The sequence below is a fragment of the Colletotrichum fructicola genome (assembly GCF_000319635.2).
Source record: "Colletotrichum fructicola Nara gc5 chromosome Unknown KSG_Nara_v1_contig03, whole genome shotgun sequence".
In the NCBI taxonomy this organism is placed as follows: domain Eukaryota; kingdom Fungi; phylum Ascomycota; class Sordariomycetes; order Glomerellales; family Glomerellaceae; genus Colletotrichum; species Colletotrichum fructicola.
Genome location: NW_027094053.1, coordinates 6538412 through 6553911, shown reverse-complemented (window position 1 = coordinate 6553911; position 15500 = coordinate 6538412). Strand labels below are relative to the sequence as shown.

At 56.3% G+C, this 15500-nt stretch overlaps 4 protein-coding genes across 4 annotated transcripts; 3 read left to right on the top strand and 1 right to left on the bottom strand.

The window, feature by feature from the left end:
* Window positions 1-4400: 4400 nt before the first annotated feature.
* On the top strand, window positions 4401-6136 carry gms1-0 (UDP-galactose transporter; the record flags this gene model as incomplete). The annotated part of the gene is made up of 5 exons (XM_032031471.1): window positions 4401-4484; window positions 4577-4606; window positions 4663-4971; window positions 5058-5807; window positions 5867-6136. The coding sequence occupies 5 exons, from the start codon at window positions 4401-4403 to the stop codon at window positions 6134-6136; spliced, it is 1443 nt and encodes a 480-aa protein (XP_031889491.1).
* An 828-nt stretch (window positions 6137-6964) lies between these two features.
* On the bottom strand, window positions 6965-8002 carry HFM1 (ATP-dependent DNA helicase MER3; the record flags this gene model as incomplete). The annotated part of the gene is made up of 1 exon (XM_032031470.1): window positions 6965-8002. One exon carries the CDS (start codon window positions 8000-8002, stop codon window positions 6965-6967), a length of 1038 nt encoding a protein of 345 aa, XP_031889494.1.
* Window positions 8003-10304: 2302 nt separating this feature from the next.
* prtS (Protease PrtS) lies at window positions 10305-11855 on the top strand (the record flags this gene model as incomplete). Its single annotated transcript, XM_032031467.1, has 3 exons — window positions 10305-11067; window positions 11147-11394; window positions 11541-11855. 3 exons carry the CDS (start codon window positions 10305-10307, stop codon window positions 11853-11855), a joined length of 1326 nt encoding a protein of 441 aa, XP_031889277.1.
* A 1261-nt stretch (window positions 11856-13116) lies between these two features.
* Window positions 13117-14984, top strand: FRO1 (putative ferric reduction oxidase 1; the record flags this gene model as incomplete). Its single annotated transcript, XM_032031466.1, has 2 exons — window positions 13117-13716; window positions 13773-14984. The coding sequence occupies 2 exons, from the start codon at window positions 13117-13119 to the stop codon at window positions 14982-14984; spliced, it is 1812 nt and encodes a 603-aa protein (XP_031889278.1).
* Between the last annotated feature and the right edge of the window lie 516 nt (window positions 14985-15500).

The following is a 15500-nucleotide window of genomic DNA, read 5'->3' as shown; positions in this document are numbered from 1 at the left end:
GCGCGGAAATATCGCGAGTAAGGCTTTTGTATTTGCGAATTTTTCCAACCACAGAGCAGCAGCGGCGTTGCCGGCCGTTAGATGAGGCTCAAGCCATACACAGATGCGCCGATTACCCATGGGGTTGCACCAAATACCCTACCTCAATATAAGAGTCATTGAGAGTAGATACTATCAACTGCATGAGAACACACATCGTACCGCCAACAGCTATTTCTCACACAGCGGCACGAACCAAAGCATGGATTGAGAGCCGACCCAAGAATCGTGAGCTGGACGTCGTAGATGCAGCCGGTAGAGACAATCACAGATGAATCTCACTTACTCACCGACCTGACCATGAGGCGGTCAATCCCAGTGCCTGATAAAGCGACCATTCCGAATCGAATGGGTTGTCTCTCACACCACGCTTGCGACGGCTCCATTCGCCGGCGTGCCTCTTGGGTTGAAGATCAGCACGTCAAACCAAGCTAGCAACTGCTAGTTTGTAAGTCTGCCTGGGGTTGACAGCGGCAACAAGAAATAGAACCTCGCACCGCGTCCATCAAGGAATTTTACGAAATAATGCAATATCAAGTGGACCATGTCAAGTCGTGACGTCGTCAACCCAGCAAGGCAATCGATCCTTCATCGCAACTCCATTAGGCGTGAACCCCCAAAGGCGAGATACGCCTGCCATCTCTTGCCCGGGCCGAAGATCAGAAGAAAGGAAAGACAGAGTCAGGGGCAGGAACAGACAATTTCCCGCCCATCAATGCCATGGACATTTGGGGCCTGAGACATGTGCGTTTAAACCGATCTCGGGACGGACCCCCAATCATAGAGATGCGATTCACCCAAAATTCCACGGGGAGGAGGCGTCGAAATTGGGTTGTTCGCGCGCTAGCACCAGCAGGTAGCGGCGCGCCGTCCGTTGGGCGAGGTGAGGCAAAGCAAGCCTCGACGTTGCGCCGTCCCGACTTACTAGCAGGTGTCAGATGCATGAAATCCAATTCAGACCGCATACGGGTGGTACAGCAAAGCTGAAGTGAGTTGCAACCGGTTCTGATGGAGGTTAGTTTGGCTGAGGTGACCGCCCCGCGTGATGCGCCTCAACCCAGCCTCTGCACCCTCCTGGCCTCTCCGGGCCACCTTAACCACTGGTCTGGGTGGCACACAGGGGGGGCGGTCAGGCAGGTTGGGCGGGTCATGGGGTCTTGGACGGGCTGGTACGTGGCTGCACTGGCGGCGGGAAGAAAACTCCGATTGGAAATGCAGTTGGAGCGGGAGGAATGGAGGAGAAATTTGGATGGGGATGCTAGGTCATGTTCCTCCAAGACAGTGTCTCTCGCGTAGTGATGGCGTCTTGTGGTACAGGCTTTCGGGTACGGATACTCGTACGAATGGGCTTCCCTGGCTGAAAAGGACGAGGTGATGATTCGGCCAAGGGGCCAGGTGACGCCATGCTGGGCCCAGATCCAGTCTGGACAGTTCACTGTGCATGGAGGCGCGGAGACTATGGGGAGCTTCCCCGCCCTCTAAGCAAACAGCCCCCGACACTCCTGAAGCTTGCTTGCTTGGTGCTTGCTTCCCGAGCTTCTGATAATGGGGGCGGAGAGCTCGTAGTGGTGGTGGTCAGTGAGTGACAACGGCAATGACAAAGAGAAACGAAAAAAGTCCGAGTAGTAGATAAAGGTCGCCAAGTCTCGCAGACTTCCGGATTGTTCGAGTTCTGGTAGGGACATCGTTGTTCTATCCGTGCCTCTATTTCGCCTTCGATTCCGTGCTCTAGAGCCAAGACAGCAGGCAGCCAGCAGCTTCCCCGGATCTTCACTGGCGGCCCAACTAGGTAGGGGGAAGGGGGAAAGAGAAAGACAGGAACCAGGCAAAGTCATAAAAAACGGGGGCCCTGAGGAAGACAGTGGTGATCCCTGTCAACGACGCATCTTTGATCAGTGATCGTCGGGCGGCGACGGTGGGCGGTTGCGGTGCCTTGCTGCCATCGTCCCGCGGGCCACTCTCTCGATCAATCAGGTCCTGGCTTGTGCGGTGATCCGGAACCCGTTCTGGGTTGCGTGCTTCCGCGGGCTTGCGTTTGCTCGCTTCCTTGCTTGCGTTGCTTGCGTTGCTCATCGCAGCTCGGCGTCAGCTTCCACGCCTCGTTGGAGTGGTTCCTGGCCGTCCCTAACCCACCGGATTCCCACCTTGGGACGGGTCCCCTGGGCTGATCTGCAGCACCCGGGCGAGGAGGGAGATTCCAGAATCCATTGCGGCGGCAGCAGCAGCGTCGTTCCCGCTCCCGTGCCGCCGCGGTCTAGGCATCGCGGCACGCAGGACGGAGCTGTGCGAGGGTGGGAGAACAGCAAAGCGCCCGGCAAAGACGAGCAACGCAGGGCAGCGCAGGCCGGGCTTGGACGGCAGGACGGCACCGCGGCACGCTCGGGCGGTCTCTGCGGGCTTGGGATCGGACTGAAATCGTTGGGTTGAACGTTATTTGTCGGCGGCGGCTCTGCAGCAATCATCGAGGGTGCAGCATTTCCAAGGAAACAAGAAACGCACAAGCCGACTGACTGCGCTCGCAGTGTGCTAGTGAAGGAAAGAAAGCGTTGAGTGTTGGCTGCCCGGCTGGGATTAAGGGTCCGGAAAGACAGACGGTGGACAGACAGCGTTTTGCAGTGGGTGGTGGGAGTGTTTCTCCTCGCATCGACTTTCCGCGGCTGCGCAGGGTGAATGCCTCCATCGGGACGGGCTCCAAGGTGCGTGTTTCCGATTCTGAACGGTGGAAGTGAGTGGTGAAGGTGTGGATGGTGAAGATGAGGTGAAGCGAGGCGAGAGTGATGGGCGAATAGGGGGCCGAGGAAGCTGAAGCTCAGTCAATGCTAACCGAGGTGGCAGCCAGTTTCAGTCAAGTCACGGATACCTGAGGGCGCTGCGACGTGCTGGGGGAGCATCGAGTACTCGTCTCTTATTGTTCCGGGGGTGCCCAAGGTTCTGCTGATAAGGCATCCTCCGGATTGTCTTTTGGGAGAACTCTCAGACATCTGAATCTCGTGGAAGACGGCGGACGGACGTCGGGATACCGGACAATAACAACCAACGGCGAACGGCACCGATAGCTGCCTTGCTTGAGGTGCTAGGTGAGGTGGAATAGAGTGGAAGGCTTCGTCTGAGAACAATATCTAGGCAACCAGCAATCAGTGGGCTTTGAACAACGCAGCAGCTTTTTTCGGAAGGTATTATTAGTTGCAATTGTTCTTGTCTTCCAAGCTACTGCCTTAGAAAGACGCACGTAAAAGGCACAGAGAGACACCATCAAAAAGGTACGTGGGTACATCTCTCATTACGTCAGAAAGGTCTGGCCAGTCAATCCAAAGGAATCCAGTCAGGGAAAAAGGGGACCTGCGTCACCACCACCACCACCACCAATACCACCAAAAGAGAAAAAGAAACACAGACTGGACTGGACGTCGAAGTGGTGGACTGGGGCTGGAAACGTCCCATATTCCCGGGGGGGCATGCCGCATGAGAAACGCGACACACTTTCGAACCCTCTTCGAAGGCTTCAATGCAACCCTTTCCCTTCCTTTCTCTCCCGTCGTCTCCTAGATCTTTTTCTTCCCTCTCAATCTTCCCTCCCGACCCATCACCTAACTTACCTCTGTAACAAGCATTGCATTGCACCTGTTGTATTGCCACGCCCGCCCCGACCATATTGCTACCTTACCTTACCTACCTGGGTACCTTCTTATTGCCATTGGGTTGCCGATAATTCTATTACTCAGTCTGAACATCATTGCTTAATACCCTGGACAGTCAGGACCCCTCCAGATTGATTTGCGCCCCGATAAACGCAGCTCCAACACGATCGAGGACGGACGAGACCAAGGGACCAAGCCAAGGAAGAAAAAAAAAAAGACAGGAGGGTCTAAAGGAGGGTCTAAACACCACCTGTCGAGGGAGAGACGGACATAGCACACAACATCGGAGCTCTCACAGCTAAGCTTCCATCCGCCCACCACACCACACCTTTCTTAATAGTAGGGTACCTGGGCTATCACTTGCCTCTCCGCCATCCCACGGCGGATACCTTACCTCTCCTCACCTCACCTCACCTACTACGGGCATTTGCTGCACACAGTACCGCTATCGCTACCTGCCGCTGCCGCTGCCACTACCACATCCCGCACCACCCTTTCTACCCCCCCGTCCACGTCCCCTTAAACGCGACCAAACCCACGAGACAAAACTCCCGACCCGACGAAACCTCGACCCCTGGAATTTGGGGGAACGCTCCGCGCGACGCACACATTTTCTCCTCGAGATAAATCTCCAGAAGCCTAATTTTCCCTCCTTTCGACTCGACCGACGCCAATTGGCAATATTACGTTTTGTCACCACCAGATTCCCCTTCGACAGCCGCCATGGCTCTCCTCGACGCAACGACGCCGCCGGCGGGGGGCCCTACGCTCTTTGGCATCACCATGAAGCAGCTCTCCCTCATCACGGTATGCGATCCGATGCGATGCGCGCCCGCCTCCCTCGCACTGCGCCTCTCCTTTTCCTTTCGATTGATACTGACAATGGCTTCGTCTTGTAGTTGACCTTCCAAAACTCGGCATTGATCTTGGTATGAACCCCCCGCCAGACATGAACATGACACCAAGCTAATCGCATCTGTGCCAGATCATGCACTACTCCCGCATCATGCCCCCCGTGAGCGACCACCGATACTTCACATCCACCGCCGTCTTCCTCAACGAGGTTATCAAGCTGTCCATCTGCTTGACCTGCTCCATCGCCGAGGTCTCCCGCACCCTGGCCCCCTCCACCCCCGCCACCGTCATCTTCGAGCAGATCTACAACCAAGTCTTCTCCGGCGACGGCTGGAAGCTCGCCATCCCCGCCACCCTCTATACGCTGCAAAACACCCTGCAGTATGTCGCTGTCGGTAATCTCGACGCCGTCCACTTCCAGGTGCTCTATCAGCTCAAGGTACGCCCTCGCCCGAGAAAGAGAGAGATCCTCTGCCCCCCCGCAAACGTCATGACTCTCGCAAAGCTAACCCACCCGGCCCGCAGATCCTCACCACCGCCATCTTCTCCGTCACCATGCTCCGCCGTTCTCTCGGCATGAAGCGCTGGATCTCCCTCATCGTCCTCACCCTCGGCGTCTCCATCGTCTCCCTCCCCCAGCCAGGGGCCCACTCCGGCGACGCAGTTCGCGGCAGCATCCTCCTCCACGATACTACAGACCACTTCTTCCCGCGCTCCGTTCACGAGCTAGGCCAAGCTGCAGAGGGCGCCGCCGAGGTTGCTCGCGAATTGACCAAGCGCGCCGCTGATGGTCTTGCTGGCGTCGGCGAGAACGTCGTCGGCAGCGTTATCGCGAAGCGCTCCGCCTCCTACCAGGGCATCCAGGAGGACCAGGACCTCGCCCCGCTGATGAACTACTCGATTGGTCTGTCCGCCGTCCTGGTCGCTGCCGTCGCATCAGGACTTGCCGGCGTGTACTTTGAGAAGATGCTCAAGGACTCGCCCACTCCCGCCACTGTCTGGACGCGCAACATTCAGCTGTCCTTCTACTCGCTCTTCCCCGCGCTTGCTGGTGTCATCTTCAAGGATGGCGAGGATATCGCCCGCCACGGCTTCTTTGAGGGCTACAATTGGGTTGTCTGGACCGCGATCGTGTTCCAGGCCGTCGGCGGCGTCCTGGCGTCGCTCTGCATCAATTACGCCGACAACATCGCCAAGAACTTTGCCGCGAGCATCAGCATCGTCATCAGCTTCTTGTTCAGCGTCTGGTTCTTCAACTTTGAGGTCAACTTCACTGTGAGTCTCTCTCGTGTCTCCTGCATCGTTACCCTCCAATACTAATTTGGTCCCGCTAGTTCCTCGCCGGCACTGCCTTCGTTCTGGCCGCGACGTACCTCTACAGCATCCCCGACCGAAAGGGCCGCCCGCCACCAATCACCATCGCAAGCTACGAAAAGCCCATGGTGGATCCCGCCTACACGCCGCAGATCACGGACGAGGGAAAGCTGAACCTCGACCCCCTCGAGTCGGTGCGCAACATGGGTCTTTCGACGTCCAGGCCATCGTCGCCCATGCTGCACCACCACCGTGTACCTTCAGCGAGGGGCAAGAACCGCGACGATTAACCTGGGGGACGTTTCCGACGTATCATCGTGACTAGAACGAATATAAAGGTCTGTTTTTAACGAATGGAACGTTGCGTTGGAACGGCTGGAGTCGAGGGATGGATTTCGAAGACGGGGGGGGGGGGAAGTAACAAAAAATGGGTTGGATAATAAAAGGATCGGAAAGGGGGCGAGAGGGTGGTTTGGTTCTGCTTCTCTTTTTTGCGATTTTTCCCGGAATATTATGGGCATCTTGGGTCCCTGGAAATAGAGTCCGGCTTGCACTCGCACGCACACCACACTACAACCGCCATCACCACAACCACCACACACTCCACACCACAGTATCATCAACAGCGATACCCGGCTGAGCCGCAAGGCAGGCACAAGGTGCATTGTACATGGAACGGGCGCGGCTCCGCCAAACAGGGAGTTGGAGCCGCTGCCCTTTTGAAGTTTGTTTATATCTGCGAAAGAAGATGTTTCTTTGGAGCTGGGATTGATGTGTGGGTATACAGCGCTAGCCGCTCACAAATACAACCATGTTCTCTAGGTCGTGAGTGGTGTGTATTGATCATGACAGGTGGTTTTCTGGGATAAATGTGCAACTCGAGTACCAGGCGTGGTCTCTTTCGATGGTCACAACTGGGTTTACACTGACTGGAGCTAGAATATCTTTGACTGGCGCAGTGCAGCAACGCCATATCTGACTTGGACACTAATTAGGACTCTTTTTCACACTATCATGGACTGATGCTCTCACGCGGAATATGCCGATCTTGGCAGTAGGAACCATAAATCGTAACATAGCAGCGAAACCCCCAAAACGAGCGCGAACCATTGAACCCTTCAAATCTCAATAGCCTTTTCAGCCGTCACCACCGTCCCGGCAATCTCCTCGCAACTCGCCCAAACGAAGATGGTCTGGCCCGGCAGAGCCTCCTGCACCGGAAAAACCAGCTCCTTGGCGGACATCAATCCTCCAGCCCGCCCCCTCCAAAAGAACACGAGTTTGCCGTCAGTCGTCTCTGCGGCCAGGTTCACCAAAGGCACTGAACCCTTCCACGTGGGCACCTCAGCGTTCGAACAGCCCAACACCACCCTCACGATAAGGCCCTGCTTGTGGTCTCTCTTGGGGATATCGAGATGTAGCACCAGCCGGGGAAAGTGCCCCAGAGTGCGAACAATCTTCTGCCCAAAGGGAGGGTTCCGAGAGAGCAGCCGCTCAATATGGAAGAACTCGAGCTTCGCAAGCTGGCGGACGGTTCTGATGCCGTGCTCGACAAGAACCTCAACCTTCTTCGGGCCGATGTCGGGGACCTGGAGCAGCTCCGTCGGCATGCCCTCCCAGCTGCCGGCGGCGACGGCACGCCAGAGCTCGAGGGTCCGGCGCAGCCCGGCGGCGTCCTTCCGCGCTCCCATGATGTCGGTACATGCGCGGAGGACGTGGCCGAGCGTCTTGACGATGCGGGGTTTTGTGGCGAGGAGGTCCTGGCGGGCGGCGAGGGGGAGACGGTCGCCGTAGTCGCGGCCGGCGGCCTCGCACTGGGCGACGAGGTAGACCTTCTGCCAGGGCTGGGCGAGGGTCTCGCGGACGGGCCAGCGGGTGGAGGGGTCGTTGTTGATGCGGGAGAAGGCGCCCTTCTCTTGGGGGTGGAAGGTGAACGAGCGGAACTCGGTGGCGGAAGAGGCGCAGCGGAGGATTTCCTCGGGGGAAGGCGCGCGTGGCAGGCGGGTGAGGGCGTGGATTGTTGGTGGTGAGAGCTTATGACGGAGCATGATGGTGTGGTGCTCTGGGGAGAGTTGGACGGGGTGCTTGGGGGCGGGTTGGCTTGACGAAGCGGGGCCTTTGGCCTGCGAAGGCTGTGAGGCAGTCGGAGGAGGCATCGTTGTGTCGATGGTGAGGTGAATGAGAGCAAAAAGTGAAGCGGAAGACTGGGCCGAGATGGATATTTCAGAGTGCGGTGTTGATGGCGCCGAGAAGATGCTCCTTCCGCCCTCGTGACTTTGGCTCTTGCTTTTCTGGTGTTGATGGAAGGTAGGTAGGGCAAGTCCAGACAACGAGCAACTGCTCCTTCTTTCAAACTCATTTTGCATGTAGCAGGAGCGTACCTTCTCTTAATCCCTAGCAGAATCCTGGAAGTGGCTAAACGATGGACATGAGGCAGGCAGGTAGGTGACTTGGGAGAAAAGCTACCCGATTTAGTCTGGATATCCATCTGTTCATGCTGCTACATGGAAACTGATATTGAATCTAAGTTGTGGGCGACCGAAGATCTACACCCACCTAGTCAGACGTATCCAACGGCTTTCTAGAGAAGAGACCAACTGGCCTGCCCGTCCTAGAGCAACTGGTTTTCCTGTGTGCCGGCTCCCATCGTCGCCTGTATCATTGTTACTGTCGCTACTATCGGCTTCTCTATTGTTTTCGTGGTCGTCGACTTGGTAAGTGCGAAGACCAAGAAGAAATGTCAAAGCCAAAATCTGAGCCGTCCTGGACAACAACTGTCGCACGGCTGCCAACAAGCCAAACTCTTCCCATGGCCCCGGACAAGGTAAGGTAAAGGTAGGTAGTAGAGCATGTTAGCGGACAGTGGAGTTGAGATCGACTCGTCCCAACCTTAAGTTCAAGTCAATACGACGAGACACAGATCCTCGTCTCTTGAGACGTAAACGCGGAGAAGGTTGTTTTTGCGCTTATCTATCACATCACGATGGTCTTGGGGACTGGGTCGTTCCCGACTTCAGCTTGGTGTTCACGGTGTTTCGGCTGAAGGTCGTTAGCGGGGCTGTGGTCGGGACGGCTAAGGGACCGGGGCCCAGCGCAGGCGGGACTGTCCGGGGCTTGTGCCGGCACTTCAGTCCACGTCACAGTATCACCCCTGCCCTGCGCGGGGCGGCGGCGGCGTCGGCGTCGGGTGACACAGCTGTTGGCCTGAACTCAGTGTCGAACCAGACCTGACGCACAAGGGCAGTGGGGCCCGACGCTGGCACTGATGATCCTGGTCTTGTTCCTGACAAGAGGTGGACTGTCACTGGCTGCATGGCTCTGTTCAGGCGTCCAGGGGATGTCCCTCAAACTTGGCAAACCGGGAAGCGGCGATTTCTGATTTCTGCAGAGCAGCAGAGTTGACGCGGCGCCATGTTGTGCACGCGTCTCTCTCAGCGAGGCTTGCGAGGTGCGAGGGCAGAGTCATGTGTGGCGCCAGGCAGGCCGCGACCTTCATGAAGACACTGACCGTTGGACTTGACGAGTTCCACGTGTGCGACTATTTCCCGACGTCATACCAAGTGCTCCCTGAGATCCAGCAGAAGCTTGAATGGGAGTAACGAACCATCAGCCAATGATTGCCGAGAAGGAGGAAAGCTGGGTGCTTATGTCTCGGATGCAGCAGCAGGCGAAAGACAGCGGATAACAAACATGCACCAATCAAGGAGGTAAGATGCGCAACTGTCAGAACCTAAGTCAAGTGAGCTTCCGCTTCATCTTGACATCGGTATCGGTATCTGTCCAGTGTCTGTCGACGGCATGTGGGTGACATCCTCCCCGATCCACTGACAACTAGGTTGGAAGTCGAGACCTGGGACCGAAGCTGACGGGAGTGTGCTTTCCCCGACCAGATTTCTTTTCCATATCCAGGCACCCCTGCCCCTTCTCCATGTAGCTCTTATCTCTTATCGTGCGCATCTCACCTTATCTGGTGTGGATATGAGCAGGCAAGCACAGCCAGCCAGCACACCACACAGAGACAAACAGAGGCAGCCAAGACATGACGAGAGAGCAGCTGCTCGTACAACCAACCTAACCATTCACGCCTCCATCTGCTCAACCAACCCAAGACAGGAGCACAGCAAACGCCTGCCGCCGCCCACACTTACCTCCGAACGCCACCCAGACCGGGTGTGTGACATCGCTCTTTCCCAATCAGGGCCTGCGTCGCTGCCTTGAAAGGCACCTTCGCGATGGATGGCGATGGTGAGGAAGGCAGCCCCTCCGTCTACCTACCTTGACTTACCTTGGGTAGGTATAAAGACGTGGGCCGTCATCCTCTGTCGTCCTCCGTCGTCCTCGTCGTCCAGCATCATCACCTCTCACCTCCACCATCGATCGTCTCTTCTGTTGTCTTTCCCGTCTTCTGCCTACTCATTCACAGCTATCCCACCTGAATAACCACCACTCAACGTCACAATGTCCCACGTCTGCTACGTCGTTCCCCCCTACCTCCTCCGTGGCATAGCCGACGCCCAGTGCAACGAGGATCATGTCAGAGACGCTGCTCGCCGTGCTCTCGAGCTCCGCGACCAGTGGACCGCCCGCCGTGCCGAGCGTATGGCGCTTCTTTGCACTCCCCGCGGCGCTCGCCACGCCCACGTCCCCATGGTCCCCCAGAGCATCGTCCCAGACTTTCTTCTGAAGCACATCGCCGACAACGAGGATGTCGACGAAGAGACGCGCGCCCACGCCCGCCGTGATCTCGAGCACATCCAAGGTGTCCAGCGTCAGTACCAGACCCAGCAGCAGCGGGGCGACCAAAAGGGCCTCTCCCAGGATCAGGATCCAGCGTCGTCGTCGTCCGTCTCCGCCCTCGCCGCCGCCGTCCCCGGAAAAGACGACCCGAAGACTCCAAAGACGGAGAAGTTCTACAGAGCCATCTACGACGCCAAGAACACTGATAACGAGCAAGAACTTCCTGGCAGCGTCGTCCGTGTCGAGGGACAAAAAGAGACGAAGGACAAGGCCGTCAACGACGCCTACGACAACGTGGGCGAAGTCCTCAAGATGTACAAGGAGAAATTTGACTGGGTTTCCATCGACAACAAGAACATGAACGTCATCAGCTCCGTCCACTTCGGCAAGAAGTACGAGAACGCCTTCTGGGACCCCGAGCGCCTGCAGATGGTTTTTGGCGACGGCGGAGAGTTTCTGAATAACTTCACCGGCACTATCGATGGTAAGTCTCCTCTCCCCTGGGTAGACGACGACAACGACGACGCAGGACGACGAAGGACGACAGAAGCTAACGGCAGCAGTCATCGGGCACGAATTGACCCACGCCGTGACCGAGCACACCAGCCCCCTGGACTACCAGGGCATGAGCGGCGCTCTAAATGAGCACGTCTCCGACGTATTCGGCATCATGGTGAAGCAGATCGTCGAGAAGGAGACCGCCGAGGATGCCGACTGGCTGATCGGCGAAGGCTGCATCATGCCAGGCGTCAAGGGAGTTGCTCTTCGGAGCATGAAGGAGCCAGGCACCGCCTACGACGACCCTCGTTTCGTAAGTGTTCCTCGTCCCCGTCTTCGTCCGCCGTCTTCGTCCCCCGTCTCTGTTCCCCGTCTCTGTTCCCCGTCTCCGTCCCCCGTCTCCGTCCCCCGTCTCCGTCCTCCGTCTTCGACTCTATTGGGCTTACTAACCGTCCGTAGGGCAAGGACCCCCAACCGAATAACTTCAAGGACTACGTCCCCACTTTTGAAGACAATGGCGGCGTCCATATCTACTCCGGAATACCCAACAAGGCTTTTTACCTAGCCGCTAAGGGGTTCGGGGGCTTCTCATACGAGAAGGCGGGCCCCATCTGGTGGAAGACCATGCAGTCAGGTCGCATCCCGGCTCGTTGCACCTTCATCCAGTTCGCTGATGTGACTGTGGAGGTTGCGGAGGAGCTCTACGGCGATGAGGCTGGAAAAGTCGTGCGCAGCGCCTGGAATGAGGTTGGGGTGACCAGAAAGGGCAACTAGGAGCCAAAGCCAGACCCAGGCTGCCCGCCGATGTGAAGGGATGAACACGTCACACCTAGAACCTTGGCCCGAGTTATCGAATAAACGTATAGTCAGTATGAATAAGCCAAGAATGACCGAAGACTCTGCCAGAGACAGTGACAAAGCCCAGAAGGGACCGACCATAACAGAAGTAGAAGCTAGAGACAAGAGCAGCATCAAGAACCAGAAATGAACGTAGCCAGAAGTGGCGGCGACGAGGGGTGTTAGTTAGTAAACTGAGAATCATTGGGAAAGACAGAAGTGATAGAGCAGTACACATATGAGTCAAAGTAAGATGAAAACCAGAAACAGAGCCGGAAATGGAGTAAGGAAAAGAAAACAGAGGTCCATGACAATGACATCTGTTCTTGAAAAGTCAAGTCAGCTTTCTTGTTGATCCTTGATCCGAATCTTCTCTACTGCCTCGTGAGGAGTGCAATTGGGAACTGAGGATGTGAATTGCGGAGACCGGCGTTGACCCGTTTCGCCGTCGGCGACTATGGGGAAGAGAAATCGCCGACATGGTTCCCTCCAAAAGTTCCGATGACTGGCGAGAAGAAAGCCAAGTCCTTTGCGATCCATAGGCTCTGATGTTTGCATCAATCAATAAATGGGCCGCTGCCAGACTACCATAATAAGCACGAGTTGCCAAGAATTTCTTACACGGGCTCCAAGGCAGGCGTAGACACCAATGAGGCTGTATCAATCCAACACACGACACTGCCTGCAGGCACTCCCCTACTGTGAGACTCTCATTCCGGAGCAAGGAGAATTGATAATCGAGAATCAGAATCTCAAAAACTCCGATAGGGCTTCTGGTGTCCCTGCCTTGAGCCCCGAGGCTGAGCATCCGGGACGGACTCAGCTACGAGTTGTTGAAAACGCAAAGTAACGATGTATCCCGTCCGCCGTCCCGCGCGGGACATCTGACTCGTCTGCGGCTTGGCAGATCGTCTTGAAAGATCACCAGCATCGTTGTAGACCCGCGTGCGTGTGTGGCCTGGAATAGAACTCCAGAGATCGCCTTGTAGCTTGGGATGCTGGCGCAGCTCACCTTGGCATCGTCAAGACGGAACTTGCACAATAATGCTCCGTTGATAGCTTTAGTAGTATAATAGTATCATCATCACTTCTTCATGGTTCCAAAGCATTTCTTCGTTGAATCAAGTCATATCAACACATTATCTGATTCTTTTCACGCAAACACCCAAGAGCAAGACATTCCAAGACAGCAAACACAATGACGAAGTCAACGGCCAGAACGGCCAGAGTGATTCTCTTGCTCGTTCTCCTAATCATCTTTGGAGGCGCCGCGACCGGTCTCACATTTGCACCGTGTTATTCCACGCTTTGCCCGGAAGACTTCTTCGCTTTCGAGTCGAGAATCCATATTGCGATATTCTACGGCATGCTCGGCGCCGTCAGCCTACTACTTCTCCTGGGTTCGTCATTTCGAGCCGTGGAGAGATGTGGCAACCTCACTCTGATCTCTGCTCTCCCGCTCATTCACAAGAGAGTTACTCTCGGCGGACTCATCGTTGTCGTTTGGATTGCCTGCGTCACGATGGCGACCACCGCGATGTGGCTGCCCGCGCACTGGCAATACTGGGGAGAGCGTACGGATCCTCTCAATTGGATGTCGGCCAAGATCGCCCTCACCGTCACGGGAGTTACTGGTCATTACGCCGACATACTCCTTGGTCTTTCCATCGTCCCGGTCTCAAGAAACAGTCTCCTCGGCCATGCTTTTGGAGTCCATCAGAGCACACTGCTTTACGCGCACAAGCTCGCCACGTACATGTGCACCCTTGCAGTCCTTGCCCACGGTGTAGGCTACGGTGTAAGTCCCGCTCCTCCTGATACATCTTGTCATCGCATCCCCTAACAAATGACCAGATCTTCGCCTTGGACCCTAGCAAAGACGAAGATGAAGCAAAGCTGCAGCTGTTCAGCAACGGCAACCCGACAATGACCGAGCTCGAGAGCCAGGAACGGAGCGCGTGGTACGGAACGGTGACATACACGGGCGTGGGCACCTTCGTCTGCATGCTCATGATCGTCGCCACCGCGCTACCCAGGATCCGGCGGCTGCACTACAACACCTTCTACAACGCCCACATCGTCTGCAGCGTCGCCACGTTCGTCGGCGCGAGCATCCACGCTAGCTCAGACTTTTACCTCCTGCTCCCGGGGCTCTCTCTCTGGGTGGCCGACTGGGTCTGGCGCCTCTTCCGCGGAGAGGGCGGCTCATTGCGCAAGCAAGTTGCCGTCTTGGAGAACGCCGGCAGCGGGTGGTACCGCGTCTCGCTCGGGGCGAGGGCCAAGTTCGAGTTTGACTCGGCATCGGAGGCGGAGAGCTCTGCTCCGGCGGCAGGGTGGCCGCTGTCTTTGTACTATCTCAGCATACCATCGATCAGCAGACTGCAGAGCCACGCGTTTACGGCCGCGGTGTCTAGTACATCGCAGACCGGACCGGTGTTCCTGTTCCGAAGGTCGCAGGGAAAGAAGTCGCAGAAGGCGTTGGAAAAAGAGTGGACCTGGGCGGTGGGCTCTCTGGTCGGCAGCGCCGGGCTCCAGCAGCAACTCGATGTTCGGGTCGAGGGGCCGTATCAGCCCACGGACACGGGTTTCGAGTCGGCATTTCACATCATCTGCATCGTCGGCGGAACGGGTATCACTGGCGCGCATAGTCTTGCCCTCTGGTGGCTGAAGGCGAGGAGCACGGTGGGAGATACCAAGTTCAGCCTCGTGTGGACCGTCCGCGAGCGCGAGTCTGTCAATGTTCAAGAATGGTTTGACCTTGTGAAGGCGGCGGAGTCTCAGACGAACATGACGGTCTCAGCGCACGTCAGCGCGGAGTTGGGACGGTTAGATCCGCTGGCGTTCATCCGCCAGAGTCTTGGCCTGGATATGGCGACTGAAGGACGTGAGAAGAGATCAGTATGCACCGGAACAGCTTGGGTGTACAGCTCTGGGCCTGGAGGCCTTCTCGAGTCCACTCAAAAGGCGTGTCAAACTACAGACAAGGATATTCGTAGATTGGTCAGAGATCAGGCTCCTGTTTCTGTGAAGGACATCAGTTGGTACATTGCCAAGTGGGAGGTTTAGGCCAGAGGCGCTGGCAGAATAGGTTTGTGGCAAGAATGGCATAGACGCCAAAGGAGACCATTTTCATACAAGATTTCCGACGAAAAATAAGGAATCTCCGTAGAATTACCTAGTAAGCATAGTTTTCAATTGACGCTTGACTATTGTATAGCTACATGATAGGTTGATTTCATCATCTCTATCTTAAGGAGACTTAAGGGGGGTCACCTTCATCTCGGAATGTGTAGCTCGTCGATGATTAAGGTAGTTCGTGATCCAGGTCTCCATTAAGACAGTTCTCGGGCCGTGGTGGGGCACTCACTCCATGTCCCCAACATCGGCACCCTCCTTCGGCCCGAGCTGCCCAAACTTCTAGTAAAGCGACCTCGTCATCTTGCCATAACCAGTAAAGACCAGGTGATGCCGTCGGCTAGAAGCAGACGTAATAACGTCGTGAAGTTACAATGCAAACATAAGCTTGCCGAAATATGGCTGTTGCTCCAAGGTAGTCTGCCGGCCCGAGACCTCGACTGAAGA